This window comes from Aythya ferina (genome assembly GCF_964211825.1).
Source record: "Aythya ferina genome assembly, chromosome: 2".
NCBI classification, from domain to species: Eukaryota; Metazoa; Chordata; class Aves; order Anseriformes; family Anatidae; genus Aythya; species Aythya ferina.
The window spans coordinates 112,132,017-112,145,992 of NC_140297.1; the positions used below are offsets into that span (position 1 = coordinate 112,132,017).

General features: G+C 38.8%; 1 protein-coding gene across 2 annotated transcripts in view; it reads left to right on the top strand.

Annotated features, from left to right (window-relative positions):
• LAMA3 (laminin subunit alpha 3) overlaps nucleotides 1–13,976 on the top strand; it is a 111,764-nt gene that overhangs the window by 16,451 nt on the left and 81,337 nt on the right. For both annotated transcript variants that reach the window (XM_084509363.1, XM_084509364.1), the window contains exons 6-10: nucleotides 2,431–2,528; nucleotides 4,479–4,594; nucleotides 7,605–7,723; nucleotides 12,051–12,141; nucleotides 13,134–13,265. In XM_084509363.1, coding sequence (XP_084365489.1) covers nucleotides 2,431–2,528; nucleotides 4,479–4,594; nucleotides 7,605–7,723; nucleotides 12,051–12,141; nucleotides 13,134–13,265 — 556 coding nt within the window. The remainder of the gene's footprint in view (nucleotides 1–2,430; nucleotides 2,529–4,478; nucleotides 4,595–7,604; nucleotides 7,724–12,050; nucleotides 12,142–13,133; nucleotides 13,266–13,976) is intronic.

The following is a 13,976-nucleotide window of genomic DNA, read 5'->3' on the forward strand; positions in this document are numbered from 1 at the left end:
TCACAGAGGTATATTCAACAGCTATATCCAGCATCTTAGAGACCAAAAATGATCTGAATCATTTAGGTTTGCAACAATCAATATTTACAATGACCTACCTGTAAATCCCTGTATTTTCTCCAGGTCTGCTTGACATGGGAAGGTAACTGGGATAGCAGGTAGTTATGGAGGGGAAGTAATGATTTTGTAACAGGCTATCTTCTTTTGCTGACTTTGAATAGTAAAGGAAGCTGAATGCATCACGAGAGCTATAAGGAGCCAATGCGAAAATCTGAGCTGTCTCACCAGCCTTATTTTACACTGCTTTCCCTTACTTATTCGTAGAGAGATTTCAGAAAATATTACTTGAGTTTCTGAAGGAGCAGGAATCAGAGTGCCTACTCAAAAGTTACTAGCTGTAGACGTATTGTTTGAGATACATAGGTGTTTTTAGTGAACTTTGGGCTATCCTGGGGCTTGATAGCCAAGGTTCCACTCATTTAGTGGGGAAATATAAGGAAATCCAGATCCCTCAAGGGACCAGTGCATCAAGAGAGATTGCAAGCGTCATATTGTATTGTTATTTTAAACCTTTTTATTTCAAATGAAGAGTCAGTAACAATTGGAGGAAACCCTGGGGTGAGGCACTGCACAAGTGTGTGTGGGTTTCTGTATTGAAAATCATAAAACAGTTCCAGTCACTTGATAGCACTCCCATTAAGCACCTCTATTGTCTTATGTAAATTTTACGATGTTGCTCACAGGCACATGTAAAAGAAGTATTTACTTTCCTTGGCAAGCAGCGTAGCTTTAATGTAAGAAACTTCTGATGTTATGGCCATGGGATGTAGGACAGATGAATAAAACAACAAGTGTTTTATTGAATTGTTAAAAGAGATCACACATTTTCATTGTAGAGGCTTTCAAAGTCTAGGAAAGAGTTAATATACATAAGGAAAGTCTGTGTGTTAAACTTATTAGAGAAGCAGATGAAAACCAGACGAGTTCTGTTCTCCTGTCCAAGTGACTGCCTGACTTCTGTTAATGGCTGGAGTTCATGACACATTGAATTATATAGGGAATGTTTTATGTCTAAACTGTGGCAATTTGGCCTATTAATTGTTTTGGCCTATTATTAATTTTACTTTTTACTAGCCAATAACAGGACTATTCCTGTTAGTAGTACAGCATAGTTCTGCAAAGCTGCACGTAACTATCGACAGTCTTACTATATTAAAAAAAAAAAAAAAAAAAAAAACAACAGTCAGCTATGATGGCAGGAGTCAAAAGTGTCACTTCTAGCTGTGCTGAAAATACTGAAAGCACAGGTTTTATTTACAGCATGAAAATGGTAGGGCACAGTTAAAAAATTAGTGAGTATATGTGAGTAGAGATTGTTCAGAAAGTGAAAAATAATACAGATCTTATTTCCTAGTCTATATATCCCACTTACTGCTCTTCTCCTGCTTAGAGCAAAGTAGCTTTACAGAAGCCAGAGAGAGAGGTTTTCAAAAGCTCTCTGCCCTGGAAAAGCATCTCATCTGTGGCAGCCAACTTCACCTACATAAAAGAAGAGGGTGTTTATACCACTTAGAGAAGCTATATTGTGAATGAGTAAGCACAGGAGACAAAACTGCAAAACGTTCTGACCCTTTTTCTCTTTGTCCCCCAGTGGCAATTTCTCTGGCCCTTTAACTGTCTTTTTGGGTGCATAGAGATCCAGAATTGCAACCAGCTTTCTGTTCTGCCTGGTGCACTAAGGAGGCAAGGAAGCAACTTCTGAGCTACAGAAATGTATGCAGAAGTTACTATTGATGTGTATATGCTGCTGGGATTTTCAATGAGTTGAACTGATGAAATTTTTATCTACTGTTGCCTTGGATGCCTGCAAGGCGTCAGAGTGAGATACAAAGTGGTTCGGCTTCATGTCACAGGTTCAAATCCAGCTTGAGTCACAGGGATTTTATCTGAGCCACCGATCTCTGTTGGTTTCTAGTGTTTAGTGACCATGTGTGACTGAATGGGGAAGCTGCTGCTCCTACCAGTGTGTCCTACTTGTTGACCAGACCACGGTCTCCCAAACTGTACCTGTACATCTCCATAGTCAAGCTGACTTTGAACAAGTTTTAGGCTTGGGCACTGGTGGCTTTGTAGCAGCTGGGGAATGGAGAGCTACAGCAGTATGCATTTGGTTTGAGCCACGCAAGCCCAAAACTGTGTTCTGTTGCTACCAGGCAGCCCATGAGTATTGGCTTGATTTGCTGGGACTCATACTGAGACATAATGTCAGTACAGGTTTGACTATTGGTTGCCTGACTGTGGCCTTTTGTAAAGTCATGCCTTTAAAATTATCATTAACAGGATTTAACCACATAGAAATTACTGATGTTGATATGTCTGCCATAATACAAGTAAGAAAAGACATATATATTTCTTGTGATTCTTCCGTAGTATTACTACAGTATAAAGGACATCAGTGTTGGTGGTCGATGTGTTTGCCATGGCCATGCTGAAGTATGTAACGCAAAAAGTGCTGAAAACCAATACCAGTAAGTAAATTGAGCATCACATTAATTTAATATCAGGAAAAAAAAATCCACAAACATTTTCAAATGAACTTTTTTATTATCGAATGTAGCCTTGGAAGAAATTTTTATTAAAAAATGAGTCTGCTAACGATTGACATGAAAACATGTCAAGAGCTATTGTATGTGAAATACAAGAATAAAAAGGTCTGTTTAGATTTTAACTGAAATTAAGAGCTTGGAAAATTTAATAGCTCATTAGAAACCCTTAATTCTTTTTGGAAAACATGGTTTGATATCATCTCGCAACAACAGGAATTAAAAAGCCAACTCAGTAACAAAGTTAGTGAACTTTCTGGAGGTAAAGAGCATTTTAACTGAACTCAGACAGGATCCAATACTTCTGATCACTACTAGAAAAAAATAAAAACAGAAATTGAATGAGCTATATCCTGTTGTCAGTGGGATGATACTTCATTTTAGCTGAATTGACTATTAAGATACAAGAGAAAAACATGACTTTTGGTATCATATTCTTAGTATATTAATGAAGAAGACAGCCATAAAGTTAGTAGAACTCAGACTGCATTTTTTACTTGAATATTTTGTAGGAGCAGAACTTGGGACTGCTGACTATTTGTCTAGGTCCTTTGGACACTTGGCTCTAACTAATATGTGTTTAGAAAAATAGTTGCATTCATTTTGCAGTAGATCTAAGATATTTTACAACTGTCTTTACATTCTATAATTGTTTGACTGTGTTCTTATTATTGATATTTACAGGAGCTATTAGCAAACATCAATGTCATTTCAGTAACTTTGCAGCAGGATTATATTAATTTTAATGAATGAATATGTTATCTTACCCTTCGTTTACAAATGTTACTTTTTACGAGTGAGCTTGAATTAAAAAGGGATAGTAACAGGTCACACACTTACCTGAAATCTATAGGAAAGTTCCATTTCCCTGTAAAATTTATGATATCCATGTTGATTTCACAAGGAATTAGATCAAGCTCTATGGCTCATCTGTTCTAGGAAAATGACTGTGAGCATTCAGGCCATTCAAAACACATTTTAAGACCCTGGTTTAAAACAGCTCTTGCTCTTAACCGTAATGGCATTGAAATAAACTGATAGAATAATGTAATATTTTAAATTGGTTTTTAATGAAGAGTTAGTGGGCAAATGGGTGCCTCCATTTCAGATGTCTATGCTAGAGAAAACTAAGTGCAGAAGGGGTGAAATCTACCAGAATAGAATGGTTGTACTTGAAAATTAGATTGCCCCTTGGTTATTAGGCTACACAGATAACAGAGGAATGCTGGAAAAAGCCTCTCCCGTCTCAAGGTCTGCTTGTTACTCCTGGGACTCAGTTACTATGCATGATAGTAAGACCTAGCCCATAACGAGAGCCTGTTCTTATGGAGGCTATTCAAATCAAAATAAATATGAACTATGCTTTCTTGATGATTAACGTGAATTGTTTTAAATGTAACAAGATGAAGTTATGATTATGGTTTAATAAAGACAGTAATAAAACTATTGTAAACAAAGCATAAATTAAAAATGATGAAGACATGCATAGAAAGTTGATAAATATTTTGATTTACTGTAGGTCAACAAGCTTGAGCCTTGGAATGAAGCTAAAATAGGGTACATTGTAAGCTGCTATATATCAGTTTGATTTAATATTCTAGCATAAAGTTTCATAATCCAGTCTAATGAATTCAGTTGTAAATGTTTTCTATAACTAATTTGTGTTAATAAGCTCATAATCATGATTAAAGTAACCAATCATGAATAATTTTAGGGAAGTTCTAAAACATTCTAGTTTCACTGTTTGACCTCTCTGCACATGAACTTACGTCCTGTCTTTTCCACATTATGTGTCAGTTTTGGGATGCAATAAAATTAAGAAAAAAAAAAGTTTAAATCCAGTTTCAGTGGACTAAGAAGCTTTTATTTCTGTAGGTTTCAGTGTGAATGTCAGCATAACACTTGTGGGGAAACCTGTGACCGCTGCTGTCCTGGATATAATCAAAAAGAGTGGCAACCTGCAACAGCTGGGAACACAAATATATGTGAACGTGAGTAGTTAAAAATACGTGAGTTTAAACGGGACTTTGACAAGTGGGTGAAAATTAGCCATAGTGCAGTGTTCATGGACCGTAACTGACAGATTAGGCTTTGACACCTCTTTTTTTTTTTTTTTTTACTGAGAAGATTCTTTCCATACAGTAACACAGACTAAATGATGCAGTGAATGTTATTTATGTTTTTCTCTCATCTCATTAAACAATGAAGATAGTCACAGATGTCAGAATATTGCCTGAGAAAAGTGGAAACCTTCCTGTAGCATGGTGGGTGAACATCTCTCCCCAGTCATAGCTGCCTGCTGACAAATTGTGGGTGCTCCCTAGCAGAGCAGAGATTACACGCATCTTGAAATTTGCTTCCCCATTACCTATTTGTATTCAGAGTGTAGAGACTGCATATATTAAACTTTCAAACAAGTCACTCTAAGTGGAATCAAGGGAGAACTCTTGCTCCGACTTCTGGATTTTACGTCCTGTTGGCAGAAGGGGAGGGACTGTGTATTTAGCTATGTGGCTTTTTTGTTTGTTACCGGAGGGAATGAGGAGTACTTAGTGCAGTACTGCAAGATACAGTCAGCTCCCCTTACGAAACAGCAAAGTATTTAGTAATAATTTGCAACTGGGAGTTGTAAGAAGTAACAACTCAGTCTTTGCTATCTTTTATTGGGAAGAGGAGCTGAGTTATTCATTGTTCATGCCATTGTAGTTACTGTATCTTTGATATTGCAAAGGAACCCAGTTCAAAAGTCTGTGTCATAAAGCAGATTTTTAGAAGCAAATCTGTTTTTTTGGGGGGAATTAAGCATGCTCCAGTGTTTCAGGAACCAGGGTGAAATGTCATCTCTCCAGACATTCTTGAATTTACAGTCTAATAACTGTGAATCGTGTTTGGTCTGAAAAAGCCTTTCAGCAGTGGAGTCCTGCCTTCGCCTTGTCACATGTTACTCATTAATCAATGCAGCTCTTCTGCCCTTCCTGTCTTGGGCCCATAAGAAGGGTCCTCTGAGCTTCATGTCATCTGAATGCTGCTGTGGGAAGTTGTTCAAGGCTGCTACTGCTGACAGGTGTCTGAGCTGCACTCCATTCATTCTCATGCTGGAATTCAGCTCTTGCAGACCTGGCGTAAATGGATGCAAACATTTTCCTGGTGGGGAGTTTGCTCCACACGTGTGCTTTAGACCCACAGACTGAATAGTCAAGCTGAAGAAGCCCCTTGAGCTTTCTTCTACCTTCCCTGCATTTCATTCTCTTAAAGAAAAGGTAATGCTGTAAGATCAACCACATGGACCCCCTTTTTCCTAAGGGGTACATAAAGTCCCACGTGGGTGTTTGCATCCTTCTGTCAGAAAACAGCGGCTGTGTTAGCCATCTCCATGCACAGCCTTTTCTGAGCAAACGTGTTGGCAGCCTCTCGATTCCCTTGTGTCTGGCCTAATTTAACTTACCTGCCTTTCCTGAGAGTAGTGTAGCCAGTGGGTACAAACGGTTAACAAGGGAACCTTACCTGAAAGCCAAATAGATGCACCTTTATAATTAGTTTGAGGAATAAATAGACTGCTTGTTTAATCAAAACTGCAGCACTAAGACAGAGTGTTTGGGGGGAAAAAAAAAAAAGACGATTAAAACATTTGATCAGAGATAGGCATGTTGGGACTCAATTTTTGGACAATATTTGAAACCTCATTTGAATTCCCCTCTTTGAAAGAAAAATACTTTCTGCCAGGAAGAGAGAGACAAAGAGCATAAATAACGTCGTGTTCTTGAAAGAATGAATTTATAAAAGATCATCGACAAGATTTGGAGCCAAGACAACTTAGCTTCTAACTACCTCTGAAAAAAATACCCTTTTCAGTTTGGATTGCTTCTAGCTGTTTAAGGTGATTTGTTGAAAGTGTTGGCCAGGTGCAGGCCTCTTCTCCTGGAAGCTGTTAGTGGAGGAATTAAAGCAGCCTCATTAAGCTTTCCAGCAGCCTGAGGTCCCTTTGGGGAAACTGATTGAAAGAGGTCGGTGGGAGCTGATAGAAATAGGGCCAATCTTTGCTCTGAGTTTCCTAGAGTAGTGGGGGTCAGCAAATGGCTCAAAGTTGTAAGAAAATACTTTGTGAGGTAGAAGGGCTTTCTGTTCACCTGTAAGAGAAAATGCTGTTACTGTGACCAGGCAAAGTAATTTCCCATCACTGTTACTAGGCATACTTGTGAGCTGTTTGCAGTTCACAGAAGTTTTGGCCCTAGAGCCAAGGAGCATTTGGTAGATGACCTTGGAAGGACATGCTTCCTTCCAAAGAAGGAAAGTAGGGTCGGGGCTCTTACTTTTATTTTGACATGCTTTCAGGAATCCATTGTCTTCCAGAGTATCTTATCCCCTGGTCTAGATGAAGGAAGGATTTCCCAAGTGTGAAGTCATAGCTTTATAAAGTTGTAACTTTAGGAATTTTGTAGGAGGGTTTCTCTGGAGTGCTGGAACGCTCATAATTAAAACTCACCTAGCACCATATGTTTACAGAAGCCTTTTTTGCTTTCAGCTTTTTTTTTTTTTTTTCTTTCATAAAGTTTCCTATGCACAAATATGTATATCTTATCTGTAACTGTTTATTTGAAACAAAGTTTTAGTGCACACAGCTTCAGCCCGGATATATTTTTGGATGTGGAAAAATAGAAAAAGCATTGGAACATATTTTTCATTATTTTTATAAAACTGCTGAAACCATTCTTCTGGAGCTTCCTGGTTCTGCTTTTATGTATAAATATATGGTTTTGAAATGGTACAGCTGTTGACTCTTCTGACAAACCTAGCAGTCCATGTTTTCCTCACGTCTAGATGATCTTCCCAGGTCTCTGGTGTGAAAATCTAGTTGCTGATAAGTAAATACGTGCACTTGAGAACACTCCAAATACATGAGTGTATGGATAAATAAATACTCCAGGTTTCTTTCTCACCGCTGCTACATTTCTAAATTCCAGCATCACAATGAAAGCTGACTTGGAATATTAACTTTTTCAGCCTGCAATTGCTATGGGCATGCCACTGACTGCTACTATGATGCTGATGTTGATCGGCGTCGAGAAAGCTTAAACATTCACGGGCATTACGAAGGTGGAGGAGTCTGCATTAACTGCCAGGTAAAAAGGTTTTGGTCTGTTTAAGTAATTGTCATTTGAAGAAGTGTGTCCACACTGATAGTTTGGAGGCTGACCAGTCTAGATAGCTCCATTCCTCTGGTATTGTTACTTGTACTCAAAGCAGGGAAAAAGATTTCTGAAAGTAATTTGCATCATACAAAGTAAAAGATGTCTGAAAGTAATTTGCATCATACAACATTGCTTGTTAATAAACAAATGATGCATTAATTATATTTATATAATATAATTATATTATATTTGCGTGATTCAAATAAAGCCACACAATACAACAATTAAATGAACTCTAAAAATCCCCTTTCCTGTTATGAACTCTGATGTTTCTCTGCTTAATAAAGGGAAGTAAAATTTCCTAAATAAAATACCGACTCAGTCCAGCTGGTTCTTTACTGAAGCAAAACACAGAGAGCTCTGCCTCACCAGAAGGACTAAAGGAGGGCATAGGCTATACCAAGAAGGAAATTTTTGGTATTGAAAACATATGGAATTGTAGAAGGGACCTCTGGAAGTCATCCAGACTAGTGCTCCACTCAGACCAGGAATAGGTGCAAAGTTATATCAGTTTGCACAAAGAAACACCCAACTGAGTTCTGAGAATTTCTAAGGGTGGAGATTATGCAGTTTCTGAGTAATTTATTACAACACTTAATTACTTCCATGGTAAAGAGATTTTTGCTACTGTTCAGTGGGAATTTCCCCAGTTGCATCTTGTGACAGTTGGCTTTTGTCCTGCTGTGTATGTCAGAGAAGGCTTGGCTCTGTCTTCTCTGTTACCCACTCCTGGGTAGTAGAAAACTGCTACTAGGTACCCACCTTCCTTAACCATCTCTCCTCCATCTCTTCTCCAACCAAAGCCATTTCCTGAGTTTCTCCTTACATGTCGTGTGCTTCAGCCTCTTAACAACCCTAGAGACTCAGTTGGTTTGAATCAACAAATGTAAATTTGGAGTCAGAGACTTTACACCGTATGTCACTAATGAGTAATACGTTATTGTAAAGAGAAGGAATGTCTCTCATTGTAAGGAACGTTTATACTAGTATGACTAATTACTTTCAGGAGAGATCATACAAGGCTCTGAACACCTTGATCTAATCTTGGAGATATCTATGCTTTGAGTGAGATTGGACCACTTGACCTCCTGAGGTCTCTTCCAATCTAAATTAGTCATTGTTTCAATAATCTCAGGGTTAAATACAGTTAAATACTGATTTTAAAGATTGTCTTCCTTTTGTTGTTAGGTCTGTCTGATAACAAACAGCTGACCAGAATGTAATTTGGAGGGAAAATTATCATAAAACCTATACTCCTATGACACCTGCATATAATGATTTGTCTATTACCATGCTGTGCATTTAAAATACAGCTGTATTTAAGCAACAAAAAAGGGGATGTCCAGTAAAATGTTTAGGGTGTTTTCCATCTTATTGCCACAGTATAAGATATTGTCCAAGAAGCAGTCAGAAGAGAGAATTATTTTTACTAGCATGAGTGAAATAAATGCTCTTTGTCTTCCAATTGATATTTCTTTGCAGAAATTGTTCATGCAGTCTGGTCATATTTATCATCTTGGTCCTTTCTGTCAGTTCTTTGTTCATGAAAAAGCATTTTTCTTAAATTGCTTCCAGGATATAAAAGACCCAAATTAATTTAAATCTGTAAGTCTATGGGTCTATGGTTGTATGATTGATATTAGTTGTTTGTAACCTAATTTTGTGGGAGTTGTGCTAGATTAAATGAGTTTACCATAAATCTAATTATAGCATATTTTTTTATCAGCAAAGTACATGGATTTTAATTTACTTTTTCTGCTTACGTCAGGGAAAAAAAAAAAGCAAAAGAAATGGATGCTTGAATGAATATTGAATGTGTCAGACAGTAATAGTATTGAATATTGTACTTTTCACAGTCTGTCTTATTTTAACTATTTCACAGCTGCAGGAGAGACAATAAACATAGAATCAGAGCATAATTTAGGTTGGAAAGGAGCTCTGGAAATCGCATAGTCCAACCCCGTGCTCAAAGCAGGTCTGATTAGATCAGGCTGCTCAGGGACTTGTCTAGTCAAGCCTTGAGTGTTGCCAAGCTCACTGATGGCAACCTGCTTCAGTGTTTGACAACCCTCATGATAATGTTTTCCCCGTAATATCTAATTGGAATTTTCCATGCTCTGATCTGGGTCTGTTGCTTCTTGTCCTATTCCTGTACACCTCTGAGAAACCTCTCATTGCTCTTCACCTCCCTTGCTAATTTTAACTCCGTGTGACCTTTGGCTTGTTTAGCTCCATTATTATGGGCAGCGTCTTTGTGTTTCTCCCAGGTAGATTGTCCCTACCTCCAGCTTCTCTGTACTTCCTTTCTTAGTTTGAGATCAATCAGGGTCTCAGTATTTATTCATGCTGGCCTTCTGCCTTCCTTGCTCGACTTTCTGCATATTGGAAAAGACAATTCTTGTGCTAAGGAGACTGTCCTTGAAAGTCAGCTAGCTCTTCTGGACTCCTTTCCCCTTCAGTGCAGTTTCACATAGGATCTTGCCAAGCAGATACCTGTACAAGCCCAAATCTGCTTTTCTGAAACCCAAGATTGTAATTCTGCTATTTGTCTTGCTTACTTGTTTAAGGGCCTTAAAATTCAGCCTCATGGTCGCTGCAGCCAAGGCTGCCCTCAGCCTCACATCTTCTGTCGGTTCTTCCTTGTTTGTCGGTGTCACTTTGAACAGAGTATCTTTAAGTGGTTCAAGAGCCCTGGCATCCCCAAAATTCCCTTTGATATGTTCAAATTAACTTCTGGGTTGCCTGCACCCAGCTGCATTGCCCTTTCAGCCGACACTGGGGTGGTTAAAGTCATCCATGAGTACCAAAAGCCTGTGATTGCAGGGCTTTCTGTAGCTGCTTAAAGAAGGCTTCATTTGCCTTTTTGTTCAGGCTCTCTGTAACAGACACCTACTGCAATATCAGGCAGGGAGGTTAGACCCGATGATGTCTTGAGGTCCCTTCCAACCCCTACAATTCCGTGATTCTGTGATCAGCTGGGCTGGTACATCCTCTGATCCTTACCCACAAGCTCTGCACAGGTTCATCACCTGCCCCAGCACCAGGGAGAGAGCCAGACACTCTTGTGTAACCCCAGACCCAGACAGCGGCATCCTGCGACTCTGGGAGGAGTCCTACAGTCTTGAGCAGAGATGCTGGGCCGCTCTGTGGTCTAGGTGCTGCAACAAATACTGTATCTCCACCTGCTGTGTGATGTGAGCATCACCTCCCCTACTCCAGCATTAGCCTTTCTTGGCAGTAGTTCAGATCTGAAGATGTTAGAGGAAGCTCCTGGCAGAGCTGGAAGCAGAACCCAGAGCTATTGCCCAAACGGAGAGCACCAACCACAAACAGCAATGTCCTGGGTGCCCTGCTAATGAACTGCCCTGCCAGCTGCCCCATGAAGTCCTGTTTGCAGCCCTGTGTTGCAACACTCCCTAAGAAGGAAGTGAACAGCAAGCGGGAGCTGGGGGCAGGTGCTTGCTGCTTTTGTTGTTCCAGGGCAGGGTTTATCCTTATTTCTTGTCCCCTGCTCATGAGACAAATTGGCCCACGAGAATGCCCTGTGACAGCTCTTTGCTCAACTTCTGAATGCCATCACTGCTGCGTGCTCCTGGCACCCTCACCACAAGAGAGAGCTTTAGAGCAAGAGTTGAAATATGCTCAGGACTTTGTTCACAGGAGATATATTTATTTTTGCTGTGCTTAAATTACTTACGGTGTTTCTTTCTGTGTGTCTAAAACAAGTTTACAGAGATGTTTGTTTTCCTAATGGTAGATCTGTTTTGTTTATTTTACTTTTGTTTCCTGTAGGCTGATCAGGTTTGGGTGTATTTTGACATTGCTGATTTTGGATAAAGGATATTCAAGAAGTAATATACAGGATGAGGAAAAATTAACAATGCAGTTGTCTGAATGATGTACACACTGTGATAAGAAAGCCCTATAAAAATCAATGAATATCTGATAATAGTGTAAAAGGGAATTTTATTCCTAGAATGAAATTATTTTTTTGTTAAATACGTCATTTTCATAATGTTTTAAAGTTAACATTCTGTTACTTTATGTGAGAATACCATGATTCAGGAAGCTGTATGTTGTTAAAGTACACCAAATGACAAATGTTGTCTTTATTGCAGTAATATTCTTTTTTTATTTTTCTGTGCTGGTCCTTTCTTAGTTGTGTATAGTGACAGCGTTAAGGATGTTATTGTTTCTTAATTCTCCTTCCATTTTCCCCTTTGTATCTCATATTCTCCTTTTGTTTTATTTTGCACAGCATAATACAGCTGGTATTAACTGTGAGAAGTGTGCAACAGGTTATTACCGTCCATATGGTGTTCCAGCAAGTGCTCCTGATGGCTGTATACGTAAGTCCTTCTCTATTTGGCATCTTCTCATAGCGAAGAATAAAATGTCCAAAAGATGTTGGAAAACAACTGCAAACCACTTCCTGTGTTGGTTTTGACTCTTTTAATGATAATCTTCTCAACGTATGTGTCATATGAACCTAAAGCTTCAGACTAGCAGTAGGACAATGGGAGGAAGTAAGCCATAAAAGGCTGATGAGGAGGTAGGACCCTACACACCCCACAGTGAGCTGGCATGACCTCTGAGAAGCTGCTCTCATCTCATATCCTCATGACCCTGCTTCTCTTGGTTCTCTCACATACATATAAGGTATCTTTTGGCTTTTGGTCACTTGAAAATATTACCATATAGCTCCAAAGGTGATAATGATGGCTACTCCTAATCTATCTACTGCTCAACCTAGCATCTATAATAATAATGCAATAGGATGATTAGAAATAGAGCTTTTAAAAAAGATGAACTGAGTATAGGTAAGAACTAAGGATTAAATTACAAACAGGCTGACAGAACTTTGTGACAAGTAGGAGGAAGCTATGGTTTGTTGTGTTTGGGTATTGAAATAAATGGGAGGTCAGCAGAGCTGTGGGAATGCTACTATAATGTCATATGTAGTGTGTAAGGGAAGGTGTACAAGAGCATGGTGCTCTGCCTAGACTAGAGACTTCTCTCTGCCTAGAGAGAAGGAGCAGAAGCCACAGAAAGGATAGATGCTGCAGTGCTGTGGAGCAATAACACACAGCATTCTGAATTCTGAAGCAAACAAACAAACAAACAGTCTAAGAAAATGGTGTAGATTTTATTTCTAAGGGATACCATAAAGATTAATTCTGTGATCTAGAGTACTCAGAAAATACGAAACAGAATGTGAATGTTAATTCTTTAAATAACGGCACATTCACAACTGCAAATGACATTACAATGCCATTGTGCACTTCTATAGAAGGCAAATGAAACCTTTCCCCAAAGTGATTATTTTCTCAAACTTGCTTAGCCTGCAGCTGTAACTCAGAGCATGCAGAGGGCTGTGAAGAAGGGTCTGGCCGCTGTTTTTGTAAGCAGAATTTCCAAGGAGAAAACTGTGAACGCTGTGCTGATGGTTTCTATAGTTTTCCATTTTGTATCCGTAAGTATGCAAATAAAAACGTCTGTTCTCCAGAATTTTAAACGTGCTTTAAAGAGTTAGCTGTTTTAATTACAATGGGTTTGGTTGAACTGTTTGATTTGAACATCTGGTGTTTCAGATTCTCAAGCATACGCATTCCAATAAATCAGTTGTCATAACACAGAAGGTAGTCTGGTCTACTTTGCAGAACAGTGGTTACTTGAAAATCAGATAGATTGTGTTTCATTCTCAGAATTCTGAATTCATTTAAGACATTCAGAGAGTCTAGAGTCTATAACTCACTTGGACTAAAAAGTAGAACATGACTAGTGAGAGATGGGGGAGAGAGTGGTTGTGTGTTTTGCTTGAGGCCTCCAAGGGTTTGGAACTTTTATGCCTAATAAACCATGTTTGTGGGATTTCAGAAGATTCTAAAATAATTAAAAATAATTCTAAAATGGTGCCAGTGTGATGTTGGAAAGACCCTCCTGGCAGAGTATAAAACTGTCAGCCATGAAGGAAGGGTTACAGTTTCTTTCATTTTTTTTGAAGAAGTGATTGAGGGAAAGGAATTAGCAAATCCAAAGAAAATAGAATGAGAAAAATGATGTGATAGAATCTCTGAGTGCTTCCATTTACTAAAAATGGCAATAGAATGAGATCTAATGCCACTGATTAATTTAAGATAAATTAATCATGCTCTTTGTATTGACAGGACAGACCTTCGTTATC